The sequence below is a fragment of the Rhinoraja longicauda genome, chromosome 6 (genome assembly GCF_053455715.1).
Source record: "Rhinoraja longicauda isolate Sanriku21f chromosome 6, sRhiLon1.1, whole genome shotgun sequence".
NCBI lineage: Eukaryota > Metazoa > Chordata > Chondrichthyes > Rajiformes > Arhynchobatidae > Rhinoraja > Rhinoraja longicauda.
This window is the reverse complement of record NC_135958.1, coordinates 50774084-50796308: the sequence shown is the minus strand read 5'-3', so window position 1 is coordinate 50796308 and position 22225 is coordinate 50774084. Positions and strand designations below refer to the sequence as shown.

General features: G+C 41.4%; 1 protein-coding gene across 1 annotated transcript in view; it reads right to left on the bottom strand.

The window, feature by feature from the left end:
• The window catches only part of tbcd (tubulin folding cofactor D), a 238705-nt gene that overhangs the window by 160545 nt on the left and 55935 nt on the right, over positions 1-22225 (bottom strand). Inside the window, exons 9-13 of the mRNA XM_078400951.1 lie at positions 13642-13774; positions 13087-13253; positions 10733-10793; positions 8442-8516; positions 2743-2837 (exon numbers count right to left, since the gene is read on the bottom strand). Of these exons, the coding sequence (XP_078257077.1) occupies positions 2743-2837; positions 8442-8516; positions 10733-10793; positions 13087-13253; positions 13642-13774 (531 nt within the window). The remainder of the gene's footprint in view (positions 1-2742; positions 2838-8441; positions 8517-10732; positions 10794-13086; positions 13254-13641; positions 13775-22225) is intronic.

Sequence of the window (22225 nt, the reverse complement as noted above, 5' to 3'; positions counted from 1 at the left end):
TAGGTTAATTGGCTTGGTAAATGTAAAAATTGGCCCTAGTGGATATAGGATAGGGGAACCAGGTGGGCCGAAGGGCCTGTTTCTGTGCTGTATCTCTAAACTTCTTTGATATCCAAATAGATCAATTGCAAATAATTGTCCACTGAATGTTGTTTAACTGCACTTACCTGGCACAAACAAAAGGATAGTAAAATACATATATACAGTTGTCTGAGTAATTGTAAATTGCTCAAAAGTCTGTGAAGGTCATTGCAATGATGTTGTTTAATTTCTTTTTGTATTCTTTCATTAAATGCTGGGACATCAATTCTTGTGGGTTATTTAAGCAAAATATATTGAGCACATTATTTTAGACAATAGGAAACCTGGTGATGGAAATACTCCGTGTGATGTTCAACCATTCATTATGTTAAAGAGAATGATATGTTTTTGTGTTACTGGATTAAAGGTAATTTATCATGCAAAAATAATAGTCTATTTTCTTGATTAACATTCAGAAACTGTCAAGTATTTAAAAAATACAATATGACATCTTCACAATAGTTTAAGATTATAAGTATACTTGTAATATTCAACATAAATAACTTTGTTATACTTAAGTTAAGTTTAAGAATATTGTAAACAAAATTTCACCAATTTATCAGCATTGAAACCGATCAGATCGTCATTTTAATGCTATAAGAAAATAACTGCAGATGCTGGTACAAATCGAAGGTATTTATTCACAAAATGCTGGAGTAACTCAGCAGGTCAGGCAGCATCTCAGAAGAGAAGGAATGGGTGACGTTTCAGGTCTAGACCCTTCTTCAGTCTGAAGAAGGGTCTCGACCCGAAACATCACCCATTCCTTCTCTCCTGAGATGCTGCCTGACCTGCTGAGTTACTCCAGCATTTTGTGAATAAATACCGTCATTTTAATGCTGCAGCTCTAAGGGGAATGAAAATCACACAACAAAAAACAACAATTTTGATGTTGCAATTTTGCGTAAGGAAGATAGATTCCACTGACAACTTTCCTGCAGGAGAAGGTAGCCAAAGACAATGGCAGCAAACTATCAGGGGGCACAAACTACTAATGTGGAGATCAAACTATTTAATTTGAGCAGCCTTTACTAAATTCCTGGTCAGCAGCATGGTAGAAACCAGAAATGTGTTAAACCATTGCTTTTTTTGGGGGGGCTGAAAATAACATTAAGTAAACATGAAGTAACATTTTTTTATAAATAGGTGGTTGTGATCTGGATTACACTGCCTGAACTGGTGGTGAAGACAAATCCTCTCACTGAGGCGCAGAAAGCCATAGGCCAGGTGCTGGTAAATGGAAATACTATAGGTGGGCACGTACATGGTTTGCATGGACAGAGTGGGCTGAAAGGCCTATTTCTGTGTTGTATGCTTCTTTGACACCATGGCAATTAATCTGGTTCTATTTACCTCACAGAATTAATTTCTACCACATAACCAAAGTCTAACAAATAAAACGTTCCAGTTTTACACCCACAGAAATATCTCATTAATAGAAACATATTAAGATAGCTCCACGCTGAATACAAACACAATCCTTTGTTTTGTGGCAAGAGGCACAGTACAAAAACCAAGATAATGTTGAATTTGAGCAGAATTAGGGTATAATAGAAAAAACTCTAGAAAGTGGTGTGCAAACTGTGTCTCAAAACCTTATAAAAGGCTAAAATCCAAGTCTAAAGATAAAGAAAGTTGTAGAGCAGAAGGATCTATGAGTGCAGGTGCATGGTTCCTTGAAGGTGAAGTCGCAGGTAGATCGGGGAGTCAAAAAGGTTTCTGACACATTGGCCTTCATCAATCAGAGTATTGAGTATTGAAGTTGGGAGGTCATGTTGGAGTTATAAATGACGTTGGGGAGGCCACATTTAGAGTGGTCAGTTCTAGGCAACATGGTCAGTTCTAGGCAACATGCTACAGGAAAGATGTTGTAAAGTTTAAAGGGTACAGAGAAGATTTACAAGGATGTTGCCAGGACTTGAGGGGACAAATGTAGAGAACAATCATCCTGCTAACACTCTGAGTCTACACTGCCATTCACTCATGACTTATCTATTTTTCCCTCAATCCCATTCTCCTGCCTTCTCCCCATAACCCCTGACACCCTTACTAATCAAGAATCTGTCAATCTCTGTCTTCACTATACCAATGATGGCCTCCACAGCCATCTGTGGCAATTAATTCTACAGATTTACCACCCTGTGACTAAAACAATTCCTCCTCATCTCCTTTCTGAAGGTACATCCTTTTATTCTGAGGCTGTGGCCTCTGGTGCTAGACTCCCCCACGTGTGGAAATATCCTCTCCACATCCACTCTATCCAGGCCTTTCACTATTTGGTAGGTTTCAGAGGTCCCCCCTCATCCTTCTAAATTCCAGCGAGCACAGGCCCAGTGACATCAAACGCTCATCATATGTTCACCAAATCATTCTCACAATACTCACTCCCCATAATATCCTGTTTTATTCCCTATGATTGTCTTCTGATCTCCAACACCCAATCTAGATTCCTAATTCACGAGGTCCACTATGTAGAATGATGGAGAACTGCAGAAGTAAAGCCTTACAAACAAGCTTAGTAGTCAATGCCCTTGAGCAAAAGAATATCCAAACCAACAGGCTTTGAAGCAGCCTATTTTAACATGTTTTCAGGTACGTTACAATTTAGAGGCCAATGTATTTATTTAAATTATGTAATGGGGTGTCTGCCTTATTACATACCATCAGGAAGCCTAGACGGAAGTAACAATCCTCTTCTCCCCAGTTCAGCGAGTGCAAGACATCCACCATGCCAGGCAGTATCTGTTTCCTGAAAGCTGAAATCAAATATTTATGCAATATGTTATTTAATGTCAGAAGTTGTTTAGCAATTTGTACAATTGAGATGCATTTACTTAAACTAGAAAGCGTATAGAGAACAAATGACTGTTCCTTTTCTCAAACGAATTAGCATATATGGAAAATTCCAAAATCACAAATATTACAGTTTGAAATAGCTGAGGTGGGTGACTTAGTTAAGAAACAAAATATCAACTATGCGGTTCAAGATCTTGTACGGTAAAACCACAACATTGTTTTAAATATTTTCAATTTAGGATGAGGAGATTAAATGAGAGATGTTTGAGATGAGACTGATGAGAAAACTTTGTTAAGGAGCTGCATATGCTGGAATCTTGAGTGGAAAACAAAGCACTGGAGTATATCAGCAGGTCATGAAGCATCTCTGGAGGATATAGATGGGCCATGTTTCAAATTGGACTCTTCTTCAGATTGGTGACGTCCCAATCCGAAACGTCGCCAATCTATGTTCTTCAGAAATCCTGTCTGACCTGAATTGTTATACAACATGCGATTAGGGTCTGGCAATGCACTGCCTCAGATTGTTGTGAAAACAACTTATTTCATTAAGAAACTGGATAAGTATCTTAATAGAAATAATTTGCAAGATTATGAGTAGAGGTAGGGATCTGAAAGGTTTCTTCAGGCCAATTAGCTTTGTTCTATGTTATAACTATTCTGTGATTATGAACCTGCAATAAATAAACATCAAACATATTACAGCTCAATACCAGTTAGCACAGCTTTGAAGGAAAAAACATTATTTTAAATATCTGCAAAACTCATTTACACAATGTTAATAGTGTAACTGGCATCAGAAGAAATGCTTAGGGAAAATAAAATACTAGCAATGTACTTGTAGACAAAGAAAACCAATGTAAAAAGCACACAAATCATGTATTAAGGACATGATGACCAACAGCAGATCTTTTATACCTCTATGTCAAGTCAAGTCAAGTCAAATTTATTTGTCACATACACATACACGATGTGCAGTGAAATGAAAGTGGCAATGCCTGCGGGTTGTGCACAAAAAGAATTACAGTTACAGCATATAAATAAAGTTAATAAGTTACTATTATTGTCGACAAAAATTTAGTCTCTGGGGTTATAAAAGTTGACAGTCCTGATGGCCTGTGGGAAGACGCTCCGTCTCATCCTCTCCGTTTTCACGGCGTGACAGCGGAGGCGTTTGCCTGATCGTAGCATCTGAAACAGTCCGTTACTGGGGTGGCAGGGGTCCCTCATGATCTTGCTTGCTCTGGATCTGCACCTCCTGATGTATAGGTCCTGCAGGGGGACGAGTGTAGTTCCCATGGTACGTTCTGCCGAACGCACTACTCTCTGCAGGGCTATCCTGTCCTGGGCAGAGCTGTTCCCAAACCAGACTGTAATGTTGCCGGACAGGATGCTCTCTACAGCCCCAGAGTAGAAGCAATGAAGGATCCTCTGAGACACTCTGAATTTCCTCAGTTGTCTAAGGTGGTAAAGGCGCTGCTTAGCCTTACCCACCAGTGCGGCAATGTGCGTTGCCCACGTCAGATCCTCTGCGATGCGGACTCCCAAGTATTTGAAACTGCTCACCCTATCCACAGTAGACCCATCTATCTCCAGCGGCGTGTACGTCCTTGGATGATGAGCCCTTCTGAAGTCCACAATCAGCTCCTTTGTTTTAGTGACATTCAAGAGGAGGCTATTGTCCTGACACCAGAGTGCCAGATCAGCCACCTCCTCCCGGTAGGCCTTCTCATTGTTGTTGGAGATCCGGCCCACCACCACAGTGTCATCAGCAAACTTGATGATGGAGTTTGAGCTGAACCTGGCCCCACAGTCATGTGTGTACAGGGAGTACAGTAGGGGGCTAAGGACGCAGCCCTGGGGGGATCCTATGTTCAGGGTGAGGGAGCTAGATGTGTGTTCCCCCATCCTGACCACTTGGGGCCTGGCAGTGAGAAAGTCCAGGACCCAGGCACACAGAGGGGTGCTAAGCCCCAGTTCCAGCAGCTTCTCAACCAGTCTGCTGGGGACTATTGTGTTGAATGCTGAACTAAAGTCAATGAACAGCATCCTCACATAGCCCCCCTGGCTGTCCAGATGAGAGAGAGTGGTGTGTAGAACCTGGGAGACCGCATCATCCGTGGACCTGTTCGGACGGTATGCGAACTGTAGTGGGTCCATGTTGCGAGGAAGGAGGGCGCAGATGTGCTTCTTGACTAGCCTCTCAAAGCATTTCATGACAACCGAGGTGAGGGCCACCGGTCGGTAGTCATTTAAACACGCTGGAGAGGCATTCTTTGGCACCGGTACAATGATGGATCTTTTGAAGCATGCAGGGACCACGGACTTTGCCAAGGAGAGGTTGAATATTGTGGTGAGCACTGGAGCAAGCTGAGTAGCACAAGACTTTAGTACTCGCCCAGATATACCATCTGGGCCTCCAGCTTTCCTCGTGTTCACACGCGTCAGAGCCCACCTCACCTCATGCTCGGACACCGAGAATGTGTGCACATCCCCGGCGGTGGATCCCCCTCCAGCCTCGCTAGCCAGCGCCCCTTCGGTGCTGTTTTTAGACGGCGAGCTGGTGGTGTTACCCGTCTCAAACCGTGCGTAAAAAGAGTTCAGGTCATCAGCTAAGGAGGAGCCGGCACTTCCGGTTGAGGGGGTGCTGGACCTGTAGCTAGTTATAGTCCATAGCCCCTGCCAAAGGCGCCTGGTGTCCTGCTGCTCCATCTGTGACTCCATCTTGTCCCGGTACCTCTTTTTTGCGTCCTTCACTGCCCTTCGCAGTCGGTATGACTCTCCCTTGTAGTCGTCCATGTTGCCGGATGCCAGGCCGGAGTTGTAAGCAGCGGTGCGAGCATTCAAGGCCACGCGAATAGACCTGTCCACCCAGGGTTTTTGGTTAGGGAAGATACTGACCCTTACCGTGGGGATGATGGTATCGGCTATTGTGGCAATGAAGTCCGTAACCGCTTCCGCAAACTCATTTACGTCTCTGGAACTTTCTTGGAACATGTTCCAGTCGACTTCGCTCAGTGCATCCTGCAGCATGGCCTCTGAATGGTCAGCCCACCGCTTTACGTCCCTCGTCACTGTCGCTTCCCGTACTATCCGTTGTTTGTACTCCAGCAGCAGGAAAATGGCAGCGTGGTCAGATTTCCCAAAAGGAGGGAGAGAAACGGCCTTGTAGCCTTTCCTGAACGGCGTGTAGCAGTGGTCCAAAGTTCTTTCCCCCCTGGTGACACACGTGATGTGTTGGTAGAAGTTGGGCATGACCTTTTTGAGATTTCCCCTATTAAAGTCTCCAGCCACCAGCACAGCCGCATCAGAGTTCTTGTTTTGGTGTTGACACAACACATCGTGTAGGGTGGACAGTGCCACGTCGGTGTCCGCATGCGGTGGGATATAGACGGCTGTGATGATCACCGAGCTGAACTCCCGGGGTAGGTAGAATGGTCGGCATTGGATAGTTAGATGTTCCAGGTCCAGCGAGCAGGAACGAGAAAGCGTCTTAATATTTCCAGGATTACACCAGTTATTATTGATCAAGAAGCAGACTCCTCCGCCCTTGGATTTCCCGGATTCTTCCGTTCTGTCCGCCGGAAAACAGTGAAGGACTTGGATGGGCAGATCACCTGGTCAGGCACCAGCGGGGTCAGCCATGTTTCAGTCAGACAAAGGATGTTACAGTTCTTTATGTCCCTCTGGAATCTGATCCTTGCCCTCAGGTCATCCAGCTTGTTCTCCAGGGACTGGACGTTGGCCAGAAGGAAGCTGGGCAGAGGTGGACGTAAGGCTTGGGTTCACAGCCTGTTCCGAATCCCCCCTCGCTTCCCTCGGTGTTTTTTCCAACTTTCCCACTGACCTGCGCTCCCACTGCTGCTGCCGCGGTGCGCTCCTTTGATGATCTCTATCGGTATATCGGTGAGTAGTTTTCTGTTTAATAGTGCTCCAGTAGCGCTCGAGTTTAATTTTACGAGCGTTTCCCGGTCGTACATTGGTTAATGCTAAGTGCTAGCACACGCTAGAGCACTTAGGGATAATTTTAAAGTAAACATACCAGTTTAAAACGCACAGTTCCCGCAGAGCTACCACGACGGCGACTGGACTGGACCGCGCCATCTCCAAGTTGTAGATCTTTTATACCTCTATGGATACTTTCTATCAGACAGCCTAATGAAGGTTTGATTTTTTTTCAGAGCTACTGAGAATGACAACAATTGTCTACCCATCCAGAAGAAACTGTTCAGTTCGAAATATTAGATAGAACGCAAAAAATAACAAAAGCATCATCAATAAATATCATGAAAATAAAGTTAAAAGCCAATCAAAATTAATCAAGATCATGGATAGACACAAAATGCTGGAGTAATTCTTCAGGACAGGCAGCATCTCTGGAGAGAATGAATGGGTGATGTTTCAGGTAGAGACCCTTCTTCAGAGTCTGAAGGAGGGTCTCAACCTGAAACGTCACCCATTCCTTCTCTCCAGAGATGCTGCCTGTCCCGCTAAGTTACTCCAGCATTTTGTGTCTATCTGTTTAAACCAACATCTGCAGTTCCTTCCTACACATCATGTTCAACTTGAATATTAATTTCAGGCACATAAACAAGCACTGTCCACCAGCAGGCAGTATAACCAAAAGACCTCAAGGATCGATGAATCATGCATCATCGAATAGATATCATCCCTTTACCAAAACTGTTCCTGCTCAGAAAAACAACGCAGTAGAGAGGAAAACTGTTCTTTAGAACATGTTAGGTTAACATGATTAAGATCATTTATTAACCAGCATTAAATCACCAATTAGAACTACATTTTAGGTCTTGTCCACGTAAGTCTACCACGCCTAGAGGAGAATATTAAGACCTATAGTTGTTTTTGGACACACCTTACTCCTTAGAAGAACATAGAGCACTAAAAATCTTCCCAACCCATTTTTCTTTTGGCTTTAGGTATTCAATTCTAGTTAGGCAGGTTTCTTGTAGAAATGTTATTGACGCCTCCAGCCATTTAATCATTTATTTAATTTTTAGGTGCGCTGAAAGATGGCTAAGCACCAAGTCAACTGGTATTTGGGAAGACAATTACTGTTTGTCACGCTAATCATTTTATAGTTAATTAGAGCAAATAATAACTCCCAAATACATGCACACATAGGGAACTATATTTAATACAATACCTAAACCTGCAAGTCATAAAAATTACAACATTACTTCATTTTTATGGATAACAAGTTTCATTTAAGAACTCATAACTATAAATTGATGCATGTTTTCTTAGATTCTCTACATTAACATTTCACACTGATTTCAGGTACAAAAATCCTCTCTGGATGTGGACATATAAATGCAGGGTCAATCAGCAATCCACCATCATAATTAACCTGAGCAAATCTCTAGCTAGCCCAGTTATACTCCAATGAAGTTGCCATTTCAGGGTCACAATATAAGGACTTGATATAGGCTCAAATGATAAGGACATGGTTTTGTAGAGTTAATATAATATAATTGGTGATTAAGCCATTCAATGCTGGACAAAAAAAAAATCCGGTAAATGCGACCAAAATGACAAATCATTACCTGAAGCATTCGAGAACAGATCCAACAACATCATCTGCAAGTTCTTTTGGCAATCTTCCCGTCACTCTTCCCACACTAAAACAGAGCAAATAATAATTTAGATCACAATTTAAATTTAATTATCCTTTTCGTTGTGTACAAGTACATGTATAGAATTATATTCTAATGACACCATAAGTTTTAATATAGCAGGTAAATCTCACTAAAAATTATTTGGTGCAAAGCGATCACGTAAAATTAGATTAATTGGAGCATCCATTCAGCACGGAAATCAGTAAATTATTTGGACAGTTTTGGTCAGAGGGCAGCCAGTTAAGTCCTTAATGCATTGGTATGGTTTAAAGTAGTACAATTAACGCAGCCGCCTGTGCTATATAATGCCTTCAAGTATTTAAATACATAAAACAGACTGATATTTTGGCGCAATACTGATGTAGTTCTGCGTCGTCAAATGTCACATCTGCCCCTTTGAGTGCATCCTTTCAAATTTTCAAATAATTTTTTGGGGGATTTAATGCAGAAAAGGGAGAGGTGTTGCATTTTGGGAAATGAAACCAGGCCACTAGGGTGGCAGGGCCCTGGTGAGTGCTGTTGAGCAGAGAGATCTAGGAGTAGAGGTACATAGTCCCCTGGAAGTGGCATCATAGGTAGATAGGGTGGTCTAGGCTTTTGGTACAATGGCAATCATTGGTCTAGGCTTAGAGAAAAGAAGTTGAGATATTATATTACAGTTATACAACACGTTAGCGAGGCCATATTCAGTGTATTGCGTTCAGATTTGGTTATCCTGCTATAGGAATTATAGGATGTCATTAAGCTTCCTGAAGTATGGGTACTCCTTCCCATTCCCACAGACCTTTCTGTCCTAGGTCTCCTTCATTGTCAGAGTGAGGCTAGATGCAAATTGGAGGAACAGCATCTCATATTTCGCTTGGGCAGCTTACAGCCCAGTGGTATGAATATTGATTTCTCTAACTTCAGGTAGCCCCGGTATTCCTTCTCTCTATCCCTCGCAAACCCAAGTCACACTAGTTTAATTCAACCAACTAACAGCTAACAATGGCCGGTTTCCTTTATCATCATTACTTTTTGCATACCTTTCATTCACTGTTCTTTATCTCTCTACATCATCGTCTATATCTCTCGTTTCCCTTATCCCTAACTAGTCTGAAGAAGGGTCTCGACCCAAAATGTCACCCATTCCTTCTCTCCAGAGGCTGCCTGTTTAAACCGAAGATAGACACAAAAAGCTGGAGTAACTGGTCTATCTTTGGTTTAAACCAGCATCAATTCAAGTCAAATTTATTTGTCACATACACATACACGATGTGCAGTGAAATGAAAGTGGCAATGCCTGCGGGTTGTGCACAAAAAGAATTACAGTTACAGCATATAAATAAAGTTAATAAGTTACTATTAGTGTCGACAAAAATTTAGTCTCTGGGGTTATAAAAGTTGACAGTCCTGATGGCCTGTGGGAAGAAGCTCCGTCTCATCCTCTCCGTTTTCACAGCGTGACAGCGGAGGCGTTTGCCTGATCGTAGCATCTGGAACAGTCCATTACTGGGGTGGCAGGGGTCCCTCATGATCTTGCTTGCTCTGGATCTGCACCTCCTGATATATAGGTCCTGCAGGGGGACGAGTGTAGTTCCCATGGTGCGTTCTGCCGAACGCACTACTCTCTGCAGGGCCATCCTGTCTGCAGGGCAACAGCATCTGCAGTTCCTTCCTTCAAAGTTTAATAGGAACCTGAAGGGCACCTTTTTTACTTGAAGGATGGTAGGTATATAAAATGAGCTGCCAGAGGAGGTAGTTGATATGTGCTATCACAACATTTAAAAGCCTTTTGGACAGGTACATGGATAGGAAAGGTTTAGCGGGATATGGGGCAAACACAGGCATGTGGGTCTAGTGTAGATGTGGCATTTTGGTTGGAATGGACAAGTTGAGCTGAAGGGCATATGAGAGAAATCATAATTTCTCTATTGTCTTTTCAGAATTAAAGTTCCTCTTCTTAAAGAATTTTCTTAAAAGATACTATGAATACTTCCAGTCATGCTTTTTGTACTGATTTCTTCCCCAAACCAGAAGCAAACCATTTTTACTTACATTCCCTCATATAAAATGTTAAAATTAATGAATGACAAATCTCTTTCCATTATTTGTTATTATGAACTGACTGTACAATATGCTCTCAACTGAGAACATCTTATAAAGTTAAAAGTTTGAAAGGAGGAGATTCTGACACTGTAAATAGCATAAATAAAGGAATGTACACCCAATTTACTCACCCTTTTGCTGCAGACCACCTTACAATAGTATCTTTGTCCTTCAATCCAAAGAGTAGTTGCTCTAGGAAAAGATGTGAAAGAAACAGTAGGTAGATTGTATCGGCAGTCTGAATTTATTTTCATTTGATTTTCAGTTTAAATGCATTGTAAAAATATATTTCATCATGTAGATTTGTAGGATCTGCAGGGTAGTGCCTTTCAAAAAGCTTTAGAGAGCTGACAAACTTCATTCAGTAAATGAAACACCTTTTTCACTTGCAAGAAATCTAATTTCACCAAGCACATAGATTTTGAAAGAGAAAACTTCAGCTTCTCTAATTATCTTCATGGAAAACTAAAGTTGTGCATCAGTAAAAATCAGACATGCATCTATCGGGTTTAGTCCTGATGCACATCTGCTCAGATCATTTGGTAGAAGGAGCTCCTGAACTGGCCTCAATCTCACGCTGGGTAGAGAAAATCAGAGTACTACCATAATCATTAATAAACGCAACTAGATCGTGTATTTGAATTAATGTTAACAGACAGGTTTGGCTATAACTCTTGTACATTACTGCATATTCACTGCCCCCACTATAAAATACAATGCTTGCCGACATAAAAATTTGCAAAAAAAGAGAATTATTTAAAATGGCCTTTTGTTCATTCCAAAGAATTAAAATCCACAAAAATTCACACTGTACTAAATAAAGAGGAAATAACTTATTATATTATGGTGCCACCCAAAACAAACAGCACTGTTAAATCTCTCTTTACGTTCTGTTCCTCAACTTGAAGAAATGGAAAAGAGTATTTATGAAATGGTGACTGAGAACTCAATTAATGGCAGCGTTTTTTAATTACATATGGATGTGGGTTAATGATGCATGTGGGTTATTCCGTGTTCAATGGTAAACAGGCAAAATCAAATGCATATTCCAGGCAGATGAAGAGTATTATAATTTCCACTTTCTATTTCATGTATAAATGGGTAAGCTCTAAGGTTGAATTAATTATGCCATGCCATGTTGCCCTTCTTTCTAACCTTTGTAAAATGAACACACCTTACACGGGAAATCAAAAAAACCTCTTCAAAAATAACAGGTTACTATGCTGTGAAATATAACAACATGAAGGCCTTTCCAAATTAAAAAACTTGGTAAGTAACTTTTCAGCAAGTAACCTTTAATTTTATTACTTGTTAAATAATACAATGATTAACATGCACATTATTTCACCAGTGAGATGATAGTAAAAAAAAACAGGTTTGACACAGAATTTAATGTTTTCATGTCTAAGAACCAGGGTGTGCAAAATGACTGGGTAATCAGTTCTCTTTCAACTGGACAATTAAATTGGCAATCTTTCCAAAAGGTGGTAGATTGGCTGGTTTCAGTGAATGAACTCTCTGTTTTTCTATTCCAAAGGGGTATTGAATGAACAGGAGCACTGAGAGCTCCTAGGAGCACCCGCATCACCTGCTGAAGGTGCAAGCGCTCAATTATGCCATTGACTTCCCAAGCATATATTTCAATCAGCACCATTTACATCCTCCTTAGCAGCAGCAACAAACAAAGCGTACGAGACAAAAATTCCTTCTCACTTACTAGCAGTTCTCATCTTTCATTCTGAAAGTGTTGACTTGTTAGGTAGAATTGCATTGACCCTGCATAACCCCCTCAACATTGCAGGATGAACAGGTATGGGGGTCAGACAACAGGTTGTTCAACTAGTGGGAAAGGTCAATTGTATTTCAAATAATATTTATTCTCTCTTTCCCCCTCCCACAAGTGAACACATATCATATCATATCATATCATATATATACAGCCGGAAACAGGCCTTTTCGGCCCACCAAGTCCGTGCCGCCCAGCGATCCCCGCACATTAACACTATCCTACACCCACTAGGGACAATTTTTACATTTACCCAGCCAATTAACCTACATACCTGTACGTACACATACCTGTACGTACACATACACATACTCTCTCCCTTTCCAAAAACTGGGGTTTGGCCTTCAGGTATGGAAATTCTGACAGTAAAGGTTAATTTCAACCAACCAGCTGAGATTAACAAATTTAATTTTTGGGAGTCAAACCCGAGACGTTTTAAGTTTAAGTGAAAGGATCATCCCTGCAACAACCTGTTGCTTATCCAACAAACGTAATTGTGTCGATCACCTTCTAATGTTTGCCATTTCAGAAATTTGGAGGTCAATAGGAATAATTAAAAGAGAGAAACACATGTTATCACAATCTGTTTTACTGAATGTTCATTTGCACAGAATGCCAAAAACAAACTAGTGTAAAATGGCTGGTTGTGGTAGACCATGACCAACATTCAGATGATATATTTTACTCATTCTAACACACCTATCACATTCTCAATCTCTCCAGGAATATCATAATCATCATCATCATCATCATCGTTATCGTCATCTGCTTTTGATCCCATGCTCTGTATAGATATGTTGTTAATTGGTCGATTTTGACCTGCCATTTGTAAGTTTAGAGCCAAAGACCTGCTCCCACGCTGATACCTAAAAAAACAAAATATATATTTATAAAAATAGTTGTGAACCAAGTAAAACTTAACAATAATAAAGGAATTTAATCTTTTCTATTTACATGCCAGACCACTTTAAAAATGCTTCATTCTTTTCATTTCTAACTTCAGTCCTTTCTCCTTAATGTTTCTATTAACGTCCAATATGAAAATAGAAATTCAAAGCACTTTTTAAAGCAGAGTAACTGTTTGTAAAGACAGGTCTTTCACTTAAAGCTAACACAGGTACTACAAAGAAGGAAGTCTGAGAGATCAATTAAATGAAGAACCAATGTGCAGAATCCTGATCAACACTCCATTTCTAACTAAATGTTCAAGCATCATATTTCTGATTAAATCTCTGCTCCATCACTTGAACATACCTCCATTTTGCTATCTTTGGCTTGAGAAATGTAAGGCCCAACCTTTGAATGAGCTTTATGCCTAGTTTGCGAAGAATGGTATGGTTGCATTCAGGAATGTTGCGCTCATGAAGGCACTTCAAAACCATTGGAGCTAGAGCAGAAAAAAGTTATTTAACAATTACTTTTTAACAAACCGAATTATAGTACAAGTTTTCTCATGTCTGAACCGTGGAGATATAAAAGGAAACCTTATTTGAATATCAATCTTCCTCAAATCAAATTCCCATATTTCTATGGTTGAGCTTTTCCAGCTGTGGAATGGGTGGAATTATATTTAACCAGCCCTTTGTAAAATGGCAGAAATGCAGAATGCGATGTTTTCTGTTGACTGGTTTGATATGAACCTTTAAGCCATGGAAAACTAATTGTCAGAGAGAAAATAGGGACAAAGTTATTTAGACACTCAAAAACAAATTAAATTGTTATTTTGTTTCCAGCAGGATAAAGCAAATGAACAATAATTTATCACCTCAAATTGGAATTGAGAAGTAAAGTCTGTTGGGTGGTTGAGATGGTTTCAAAGCATTATCTAATCAAAGGGCAAAATTAAACTGAAACCAACTGTAGTTTATTTCTGGGCAAGACACATATGTCATTTATGTGTCTTGCACGTTGGCACAAATTATATAGGTAGGGAAAGGGCTGAGGTCCTGCAGAGTGAATACAGGGAATCAGGCAAAAGAATGAAAGGCAGAACCTCGAGAACAACAATCGTTGGATTGCCCCTGGTGCAACGTGCCAGTAAAAGCTACTTTGGATTTCTTCCCCCCTGCCAATCTAGTTTAAACCATCCCAAGTAGCACTACAAACCTGCCTGCCAGGATTCAGATGCAAACCATCCCTCTTGTACAGGTCGCCTCTACCCCAGAAGAGATCCCAGTGATTCAAAAATCTGAATTCCTGGCCCCTGCAAAAAGGTGGCTAGAGATAGTTCTGGCAGATAAGATTACGGAGAATTCAAAGATATTCAAAGTACATTAAGGGAAAGAGGGAAAGTAGAGAGAGAAAAGGGCCCATCAGAAACCAAACTAGTCATCTAAGTGAGGAGCCACAGAAGATGAGTAAGGTCTTCAAGAAGTATTTTTCCTCTGATTTTATTGTGGAGAAAGATATGAAGACAAGGAAGGTTGGGACGGGAAATGGAGATGTTGAGGACAGTACGCATAACGTTCGAGGAGTTGAGAGTCATTATAAGGTAAATAAATCTCCCGGGCCTGATCAGGTGTATTTAAGAACACTATGGGAAACTAGAAGAAAATGCAAGAGCCCTGAAGGAGATGTATGGACCATTGTTAGACATGGGTGAGGTGCTGGATAACTGGAGAGTGGCTAATGTTGTGTCTCTATTTAAGAAGGGCTGCAGAGAAATGTTTGGGAACTTTAGCCCAGAGAGCTAACATCAATGGTAAATATGTTATTGGAGAAGATTCTGAGGGATAAGACATATATACATTTAAATAGACATTAATTTGGAATAGTCAACATGGTTTTGCACATTGATTGTGTTTTTTGAAGAGTAACCAAGAAGATTGCTGAGCGCAAGGCCGTAGATGTTGTCTTTCTGGACTACAGCAAGGCATTTGATAAGGTTCCTCATGGTAGGCTCAGCGAGAGCTGGCTGCCTGGATACAGAATTAACTTCATGGAAGAAAGCAGAGGGTCGTGGTGGACTAATAGTGTGCCTCAAGGTTCAGTGCTGATTGTGATTTATATCAGATGACAATGTACAAGGCATGATTAGTAACTTTGCAGATAATACTAAAGTCGTTGTCGTCAGGGCTGTCCCTCGAGGTCGAGGATGATGGTCTACGTTCCGTTGTTTTTATGAACTCCCAGGTGGCTTATGAGTCCAATCCTGGCCTTGAAAGTTCTTTGGCATTCAGGGCAGGTCATTCCAGATGTCAGATCGGGCTTTGGTTGTTGCTGCCTCTCTTTCCATTTACTTCTCTTTTCTTCTAATTCTGCGCATCTGTTGGCTTCGAAGGTCGCTGTTCCTTTTTGGATGATGGTTGGCCAGAGTTTCCTGTCCTTGGCATTGGTTTCCCGGTTGTCGATGTCGATTTCACATTTCTTCACATTTAAATTTCTTTTAAAGCGTCTTTGAATCTCTTCTTTTGTCTGCCTCTTTTACGTTTGCCTTCTTTAAGCTGGGAGTAGAAGGCTTGCTTGGGTAGACGCTCGTCTTCCATCTTAGTTGATGACGAAGGCTAAAGTACTAAAGTAGACTGTATCCAACAGTGAAAATGGCCATCAGAAATTACAGCAGGATTTTGATCTGCTGGACAAGTGGGCTGAGGAATGGCTAATAGAGTTTAATGCATGTGTGAGCAAGTGGGCTGCGGAATGGTTAATGAAGTTAAACCATGGCAGGGCCTTCACAGTGAATGATAGGCCCTGGGAAGTGTTGGAAAAGTAGAAGGATCTAGGAGGACTGGTACACATTAATGATTTAGATGAAGGGATTAAAAGTGACATTAGCAAATTTGCAGATGACAGAAAGCTGGGTGGCAGTGTGAACTGTGAGGAGGATGCAGGGTGACTTAGACAGGTTGGGTGAGTGGGCAGATGCATGGCAGATGCAGTTTAATGTGGATAAATGTTAAGTTATCCACATTGGAGGCAAGAACAGGAAGGCAGATTATTACCTGAATGGTGTCAAGTTAGGAAAAAGGGAAGTACAATGAGATCTGGGTGTCCTTGTACATCAGTCACTGAAAGTAAGCATATTGGTACTGCAGGCAGTGAAGAAAGCTAATGGCATGTTGGCCTTCATAACAAGAGGAGTTCAGTATAGGAGCAAAGAGGTCCTTCTGCAGTTGTACAGGGCCCTGGTGAGACCACATCTGGAGTATTGTGTGCAGTTTTGGTCTCCAAATTTGAGGAAGGACATTCTTGCTATTGAGGGAGTGCAGCGTAGGTTCACGAGGTTAATTCATGGGATGGCTGGATTGTCATATGTTGAAAGAATGGAGCGACTGGACTTGTGTTCACTGGAATTTAGAAGGATGAGAGGGGATCTTATTGAAACAGATAAGATTATTAAGGGATTGGACACACTAGAGGCAGGAAACATTCCCGATGTTGGGGGAGTGCAGAATCAGGGGCCACAGTTTAAGAATAAGGCGTAGGCCATTTAGAACAATTATGAGGAAACACTTTTTCACCCAGAGAGTTGTGAATCTGTGGAATTCTCTGCCCCAGAAGGCAGTGGAGGCCGATTCTCTGGATGCTTTCAAGAGAGTTAGATCGAGCTCTCAAAGATAGTGCAGTCAAGGGATACGGGGAGAAGGCAAGAAGGCAGGAACAGGTTAATGATTATGGATGATCAGCCTAGATCACAGTGAATGGCAGTGCTAGCTCGAAGGGCCGAATGGCCTCCTCCTGCACCTAATGTCTACACAGTTCCATGAAAGTGATGTAGGGTAGACAGGTAGATAGAGAAAGCTTTTGGTACAATGGCCTTCATCAGTCAGGGCATTAAGTATAGAAGTCGGGATGATATGTTTCAGTTGTGTAAGATGTTGGCTGTATCCAGAGTATTGTGTTCAGTTTTGGTCGTCCGGCGATAGGAAGGATGCCATTCAGATGGAAACAGGCGATTTATGAGGATGTTGCCATGGTCTGAGGGCCTGAGTTATAGGGCGAGATTGCGTAAGCTATGAATTTATTCCTTGAAGCACAGGAGGCTGAGAGGTGATCTTACAGAGGTGTATGAGGGGAATTGAGAAAGTAAGTGCAGAGTCTTTTGCCCAGGATAGGTAATCAAGAACCAGAGGACATAGGTTTATGGTGCGAGTGGAAACTTTTAATAGGAACCCAAAGGGCAAACTTTTTCACTGAGAGAGTGATGGGTATATGGAATGAGCTGCCAAATAACATTTAAAACCACTTCGACAGCCACATGGATAAGGTAGGTTTAGAGGGATAAGGGTCAAACGTGGGCAAATGGGATTATTTTAGGTGGGGTATCTTAGTTGGCATGGACGACAGGGGCTGAAGGGCCCATGTTTGTGCTGTAGGATAGGAGTTGTGATGAAGTAGGATAACTTCAGTTTGAAGTTTCTATAGTGTGCATTTCAATATGAATTTTAAACAGCCCTACATTTTCAAAAACTGTAAGATATTGTAGATGTAATTGTATTGGTTTAGAACAGCTTCATCTTGCACTGTAATCATCAACTTGTACCGAAGAGGCTTAGGTGCAACAGTTGCTGCACCTCCATGTCTTAGTCCTAGCATTCTCATCCCACCCCATTCCACCCTGAAACCAGAGCATATTTGCCACTATGTGAAAATCAAAGCCAGTTTCTCTTAATGACAGCACTTCTGAAAGTTGTCCAATTCTCAACGCCCGTCGACTGTGGCAAATTTGTTTTCACTGAATGGTATTCTTAAAACCAGGTATCTCAGAGGCGATTCTTGTGTTTTAATCCAGTTTATTTTATCTTTGTGTTCAAGAGCAAAGGAAATATAAGTAAAGCCTTTCACACCGACTCCAGTTTAATGTGGTCATGAATAACCTTTGACCTCAATGCTACTTTCATTCCATATCTTAGGAAATCCATGAGTCGCTGTTTTGAACATACTCAGCATCTAAAACTCCTAAAACCTTCTTCAAAGATTCACTAACTCTGGTTGGAATTACTTGACCTCCCTTATATTCAGATGGAGAAACCATGTATTTTGCATCTATCCTGCCAGGCTCTGTGAGAATTTTTCCAAGTGTTTCAATTCTATCATCTCTCGTTTATTTAAACTCTAAAGAGCATAAATCTAGGCTTAAGCCTGCCTCATAGCACATTGCCCATCATCCCAGGTATCTGGGTAACATATGGTATATTCTCTCTCTTGCAAGTAAATCCTTCCTAAGATAGGGAGACTGGACCTGCTCGCTATATTGCAAATGCGAGCTCACCGAGGCCCTATGTGTAATTGCATTAAATCGTCCTTATTCTTGTATTCCATAAGAATTTGAGGAGAGACCAGTCATTCATTACTACTCCTAAATGTGTGTTCTATCTACTTGTTAAATTTCAAAGATTCATGTACAAGGGATGACAGGTAACTCTGGATACCAACACCCTTTCCATCAACAAGTGGAGAGACACGGGGCCTGGAGAGTGGAGGGGCAGGGGGCGTGGTGAGGGGAGGGGTATGGGGCCCAGCGAGAGGATGCTGGTGGTGTCCTTGTTCAAGAAAGGTGGGAGACCAACAGTGGAAATCTAAGGGTCAGTTGGTGTAAAATCTGTTGTTGAGAAGACGTTGGGTCCATAATCAAATAGCTAGTCATTTAAGTAAGCTAAGTGAAATCAGAATCCAGATGGAGTTTTGTGAAAGAGAATATCTGTCAAATAGTTAGAGAGTTGTTTGAGGGTGTGAAATGAGGAGCCAAATATAAGGATAAATATTGTTATTTTATATTTTAAATACAAATGAATAAAATATTGTTATCGCTATACTGGGTGCTAATGAAGCTGCACGTAGGGCATAATTTTTGTCTTGGTCTCTCAAATTAATAGAAAAGACATACTAACAATGGTCATAGTTCAAAAGCAATTCACTGACAATTCCTGCAATGGGAGGACTGTCTTATTGTGAACAGCTAAGAATATTAGATCTGTATTTCTCGGAATTTGGAAGACTGGAAAGTGATGCTATTGAAACATGCAAGATCCGAAGGGTGTATGACGATATATGTTGATTCATTGACACAGATGGGAGTGTCTTCAATGTGCGTGAAGTCATTTAAAACTGACGTGCTCTTCTTGCTGATAATGGTGAATTGCTGGTATTTTCAACCACAGAGGTGGAGGCTAAATCACCAGAGGCCATTGAAGAGGTGGTGGATAGATTTCTGAAAGATCACGGAATTGAACAATATGTGAAACTGACACAGAGGAGCAGATGAGGCATGGGGCAGATTAGCCGTGATCATACTGGACAGCTGAACAGATTGAACCTTTCTCTTAAATTATGGATGACTGTGCTCCAGCTGTGGCTATTTTAAAAAAATCAGTTTTTCTCTTTTTTTCTTCCAAAGCTGATGACCGTGCACTTTTCCAAGTTAGATTTCACAGTCGTTTATCAGCTCACGCCTGAATGTTAGCTGTGTTTTGCATTATGGAGATATAAACTGCTTCATTTGTTGAGCTGTTGTAAGTGGAGTTGAACATTGTTTGCTGAAAGTTGCACGACACCACTTCTAACTTTATAATGGAAAGAAGGTCATTGATTGAGACAGCTGAAAATGGTTTGATCTGGACACTGCCCTGTGAAACTCCAATGTGATGCTAAGGCTGGGATTATTGACTCACCTCATTCACAGCAATCTTCCTTTGTGTAAACTATTACCACAACCAAAAGTGTGCCTTTCCAGTGATGCCCAACTAACTTCAGTTTTACCCGTATTAATCAAAACCTGTCTTGACGTAGAGGGCAGTCAATCTCACCTCATTTCTGGAATTCAGATCTTTGGACCAAGACTGTGATGAAATCTGAGCCCAGTGGTCCTGGTGAAACCGAAATGGGCATCAGTGAGCAAGTTATGGATGTGTGCTGTGCCAAGTGATAGCACTGTGATGATACTTTCCATCACTTTGCTAATGATTGAGAATAGACTGATCGGTTAGTGATTAGTCAGATTGTATGTGTCGTACTGCTGATGAACGACGCAAACATGGTATATTTTCCATAATGTCAGGGAGATGTCAAAGAAGTAAAAATGTCCTGGAACAGTTTAACCAGAAGCTTCAGTAGTAGTGGAGATGTTTTTCTGCCCCTACGGCCTTTGTTCTACTTATGCCGTTTCTTGATATCAGCCGTTTCTTAATAAGAGATTATTGAACTTCCCCGTCACTGATGTCAAGCTAACTTGTCTGTATGTTTTCTCACACTCCTCTTTCACTTTTTTTTCCTTTCTCACTCCCTCCATTTTCAAATTGTGGATGGGTTTAATTTTTCCACCTTCCGTTTGTAGAAAGTTTGGAATTTTTGATTTTAATTTTTGACAGCCTCTTTCTCCAGCCCCACCTTTGAAAAAAATGGGATGTCATTTAATAATCCTGAGGATTTCCTGTTGTGCCATAAAGGGATATATATATATATATCATCACCAGGAAATGCCCTCTTCTGTATATATACACACACACACAATGCATTCAGAAAGTATTCAGACCCCTTCACTTTTTCCACATTTTGTTACGTTACAGTTTTATTTTTAAATGGATTAAATTCTTTTTTTTAAATCATCAATCTACACACAATACACCATAATAAAAAAGTGAAAAAAAGGTATTTTAAATTTTTTGCAAAGTAATTAAAAATAAATAACTGAAATATCACATTTACATAAATATTCAGACCCTTTACCCTGTACTTTGTTGAGGCACCTTTGGCAGCGATTACAGCCTCAAGTCTTCTTGGGTATGACACTACAAGCTTGGCACACCTGTATTTGGGTAATTTCTCCCATTCTTCTCTGCAGATCCTCTCAAGCTCTGTCAGGTTGGATGGGGAGCGTCGATGCACAACTATTTGCAGGTCCCTCTAGAGATGTTCGATCGGGTTCAAGTCCGGGCTCTGGCTGGGCCACCTGTCACGAAGCCACTCCTGCGTTGTCTTGGCTGTGTGCTTAGGGTTGTTGTCCTGTGGGAAGGTGAACCTCTGCCACAGATTGAGGTACAGAATGCTTTGGAGCCATTTTTCATCAAGGATCTCTCTGTACTTTGCTCCGCTCATCTTTCCCTTGATCCTAACTCGTCTCCCAGTTCCTGCCGCTGAAAAACATCCCCACAGCACGATGCTGCCACCACCAAGCTTCACCGTAGGTATGGTATTGGCCAGGTGATGAGCAGTGCCTGGTTTCCTCCAGATGTGACACGTGGCATTCAGGCCAAAGAGTTCAATCTTGGTTTCATCAGACCAGAGAATCTTGTTACTCATGGTCTGAGAGTACTTTAGGTGCCTTTTGGCAAACTCCAAGCGGGCTGTCATGTGCCTTTTACTGAGGAGTGGCTTCCGTCTGGCCACTCTACCATAAAGGCCTGATTGGTGGAGTGTGGCAGATATAGTTGTCCTTCTGGAAGGTTCTTCCATCTTCACAGAGGAACTCTGGAGCTCTGTCAGAGTGACCATCGGATTCTTGGTCACCTCCCTGACCAAGGCCCTTCTCCCCCGATTGCTCAGTTTGGCCAGGCGGCCAGCTCTATGAAGAGTCCTGGTGGTTCCAAAGTTCTTCCATTTAAGAATGACGGAGGCCACTGTGCTCTTCGGGACCTGCAATGCGGCAGAAATTGTTTTATACCCGTCCCCAGATCTGTGTCTCGACACAATCCTGTCTCGGAGGTCGACAGACAATTAGTTCGTCTTCATGGCTTGGTTTTTGCTCTGATTTGCACTGTCAACTGTGGGACCTTATATAGACAGGTGTGTGCCTTTCCAAATCATGTCCAGTCAATTTAATTTACCACTGGTGGACTCCAATCAAGTTGTAGAAACATCAAGGATAATCAATGGAAACAGGATGAACCTAAGGTCAATTTTG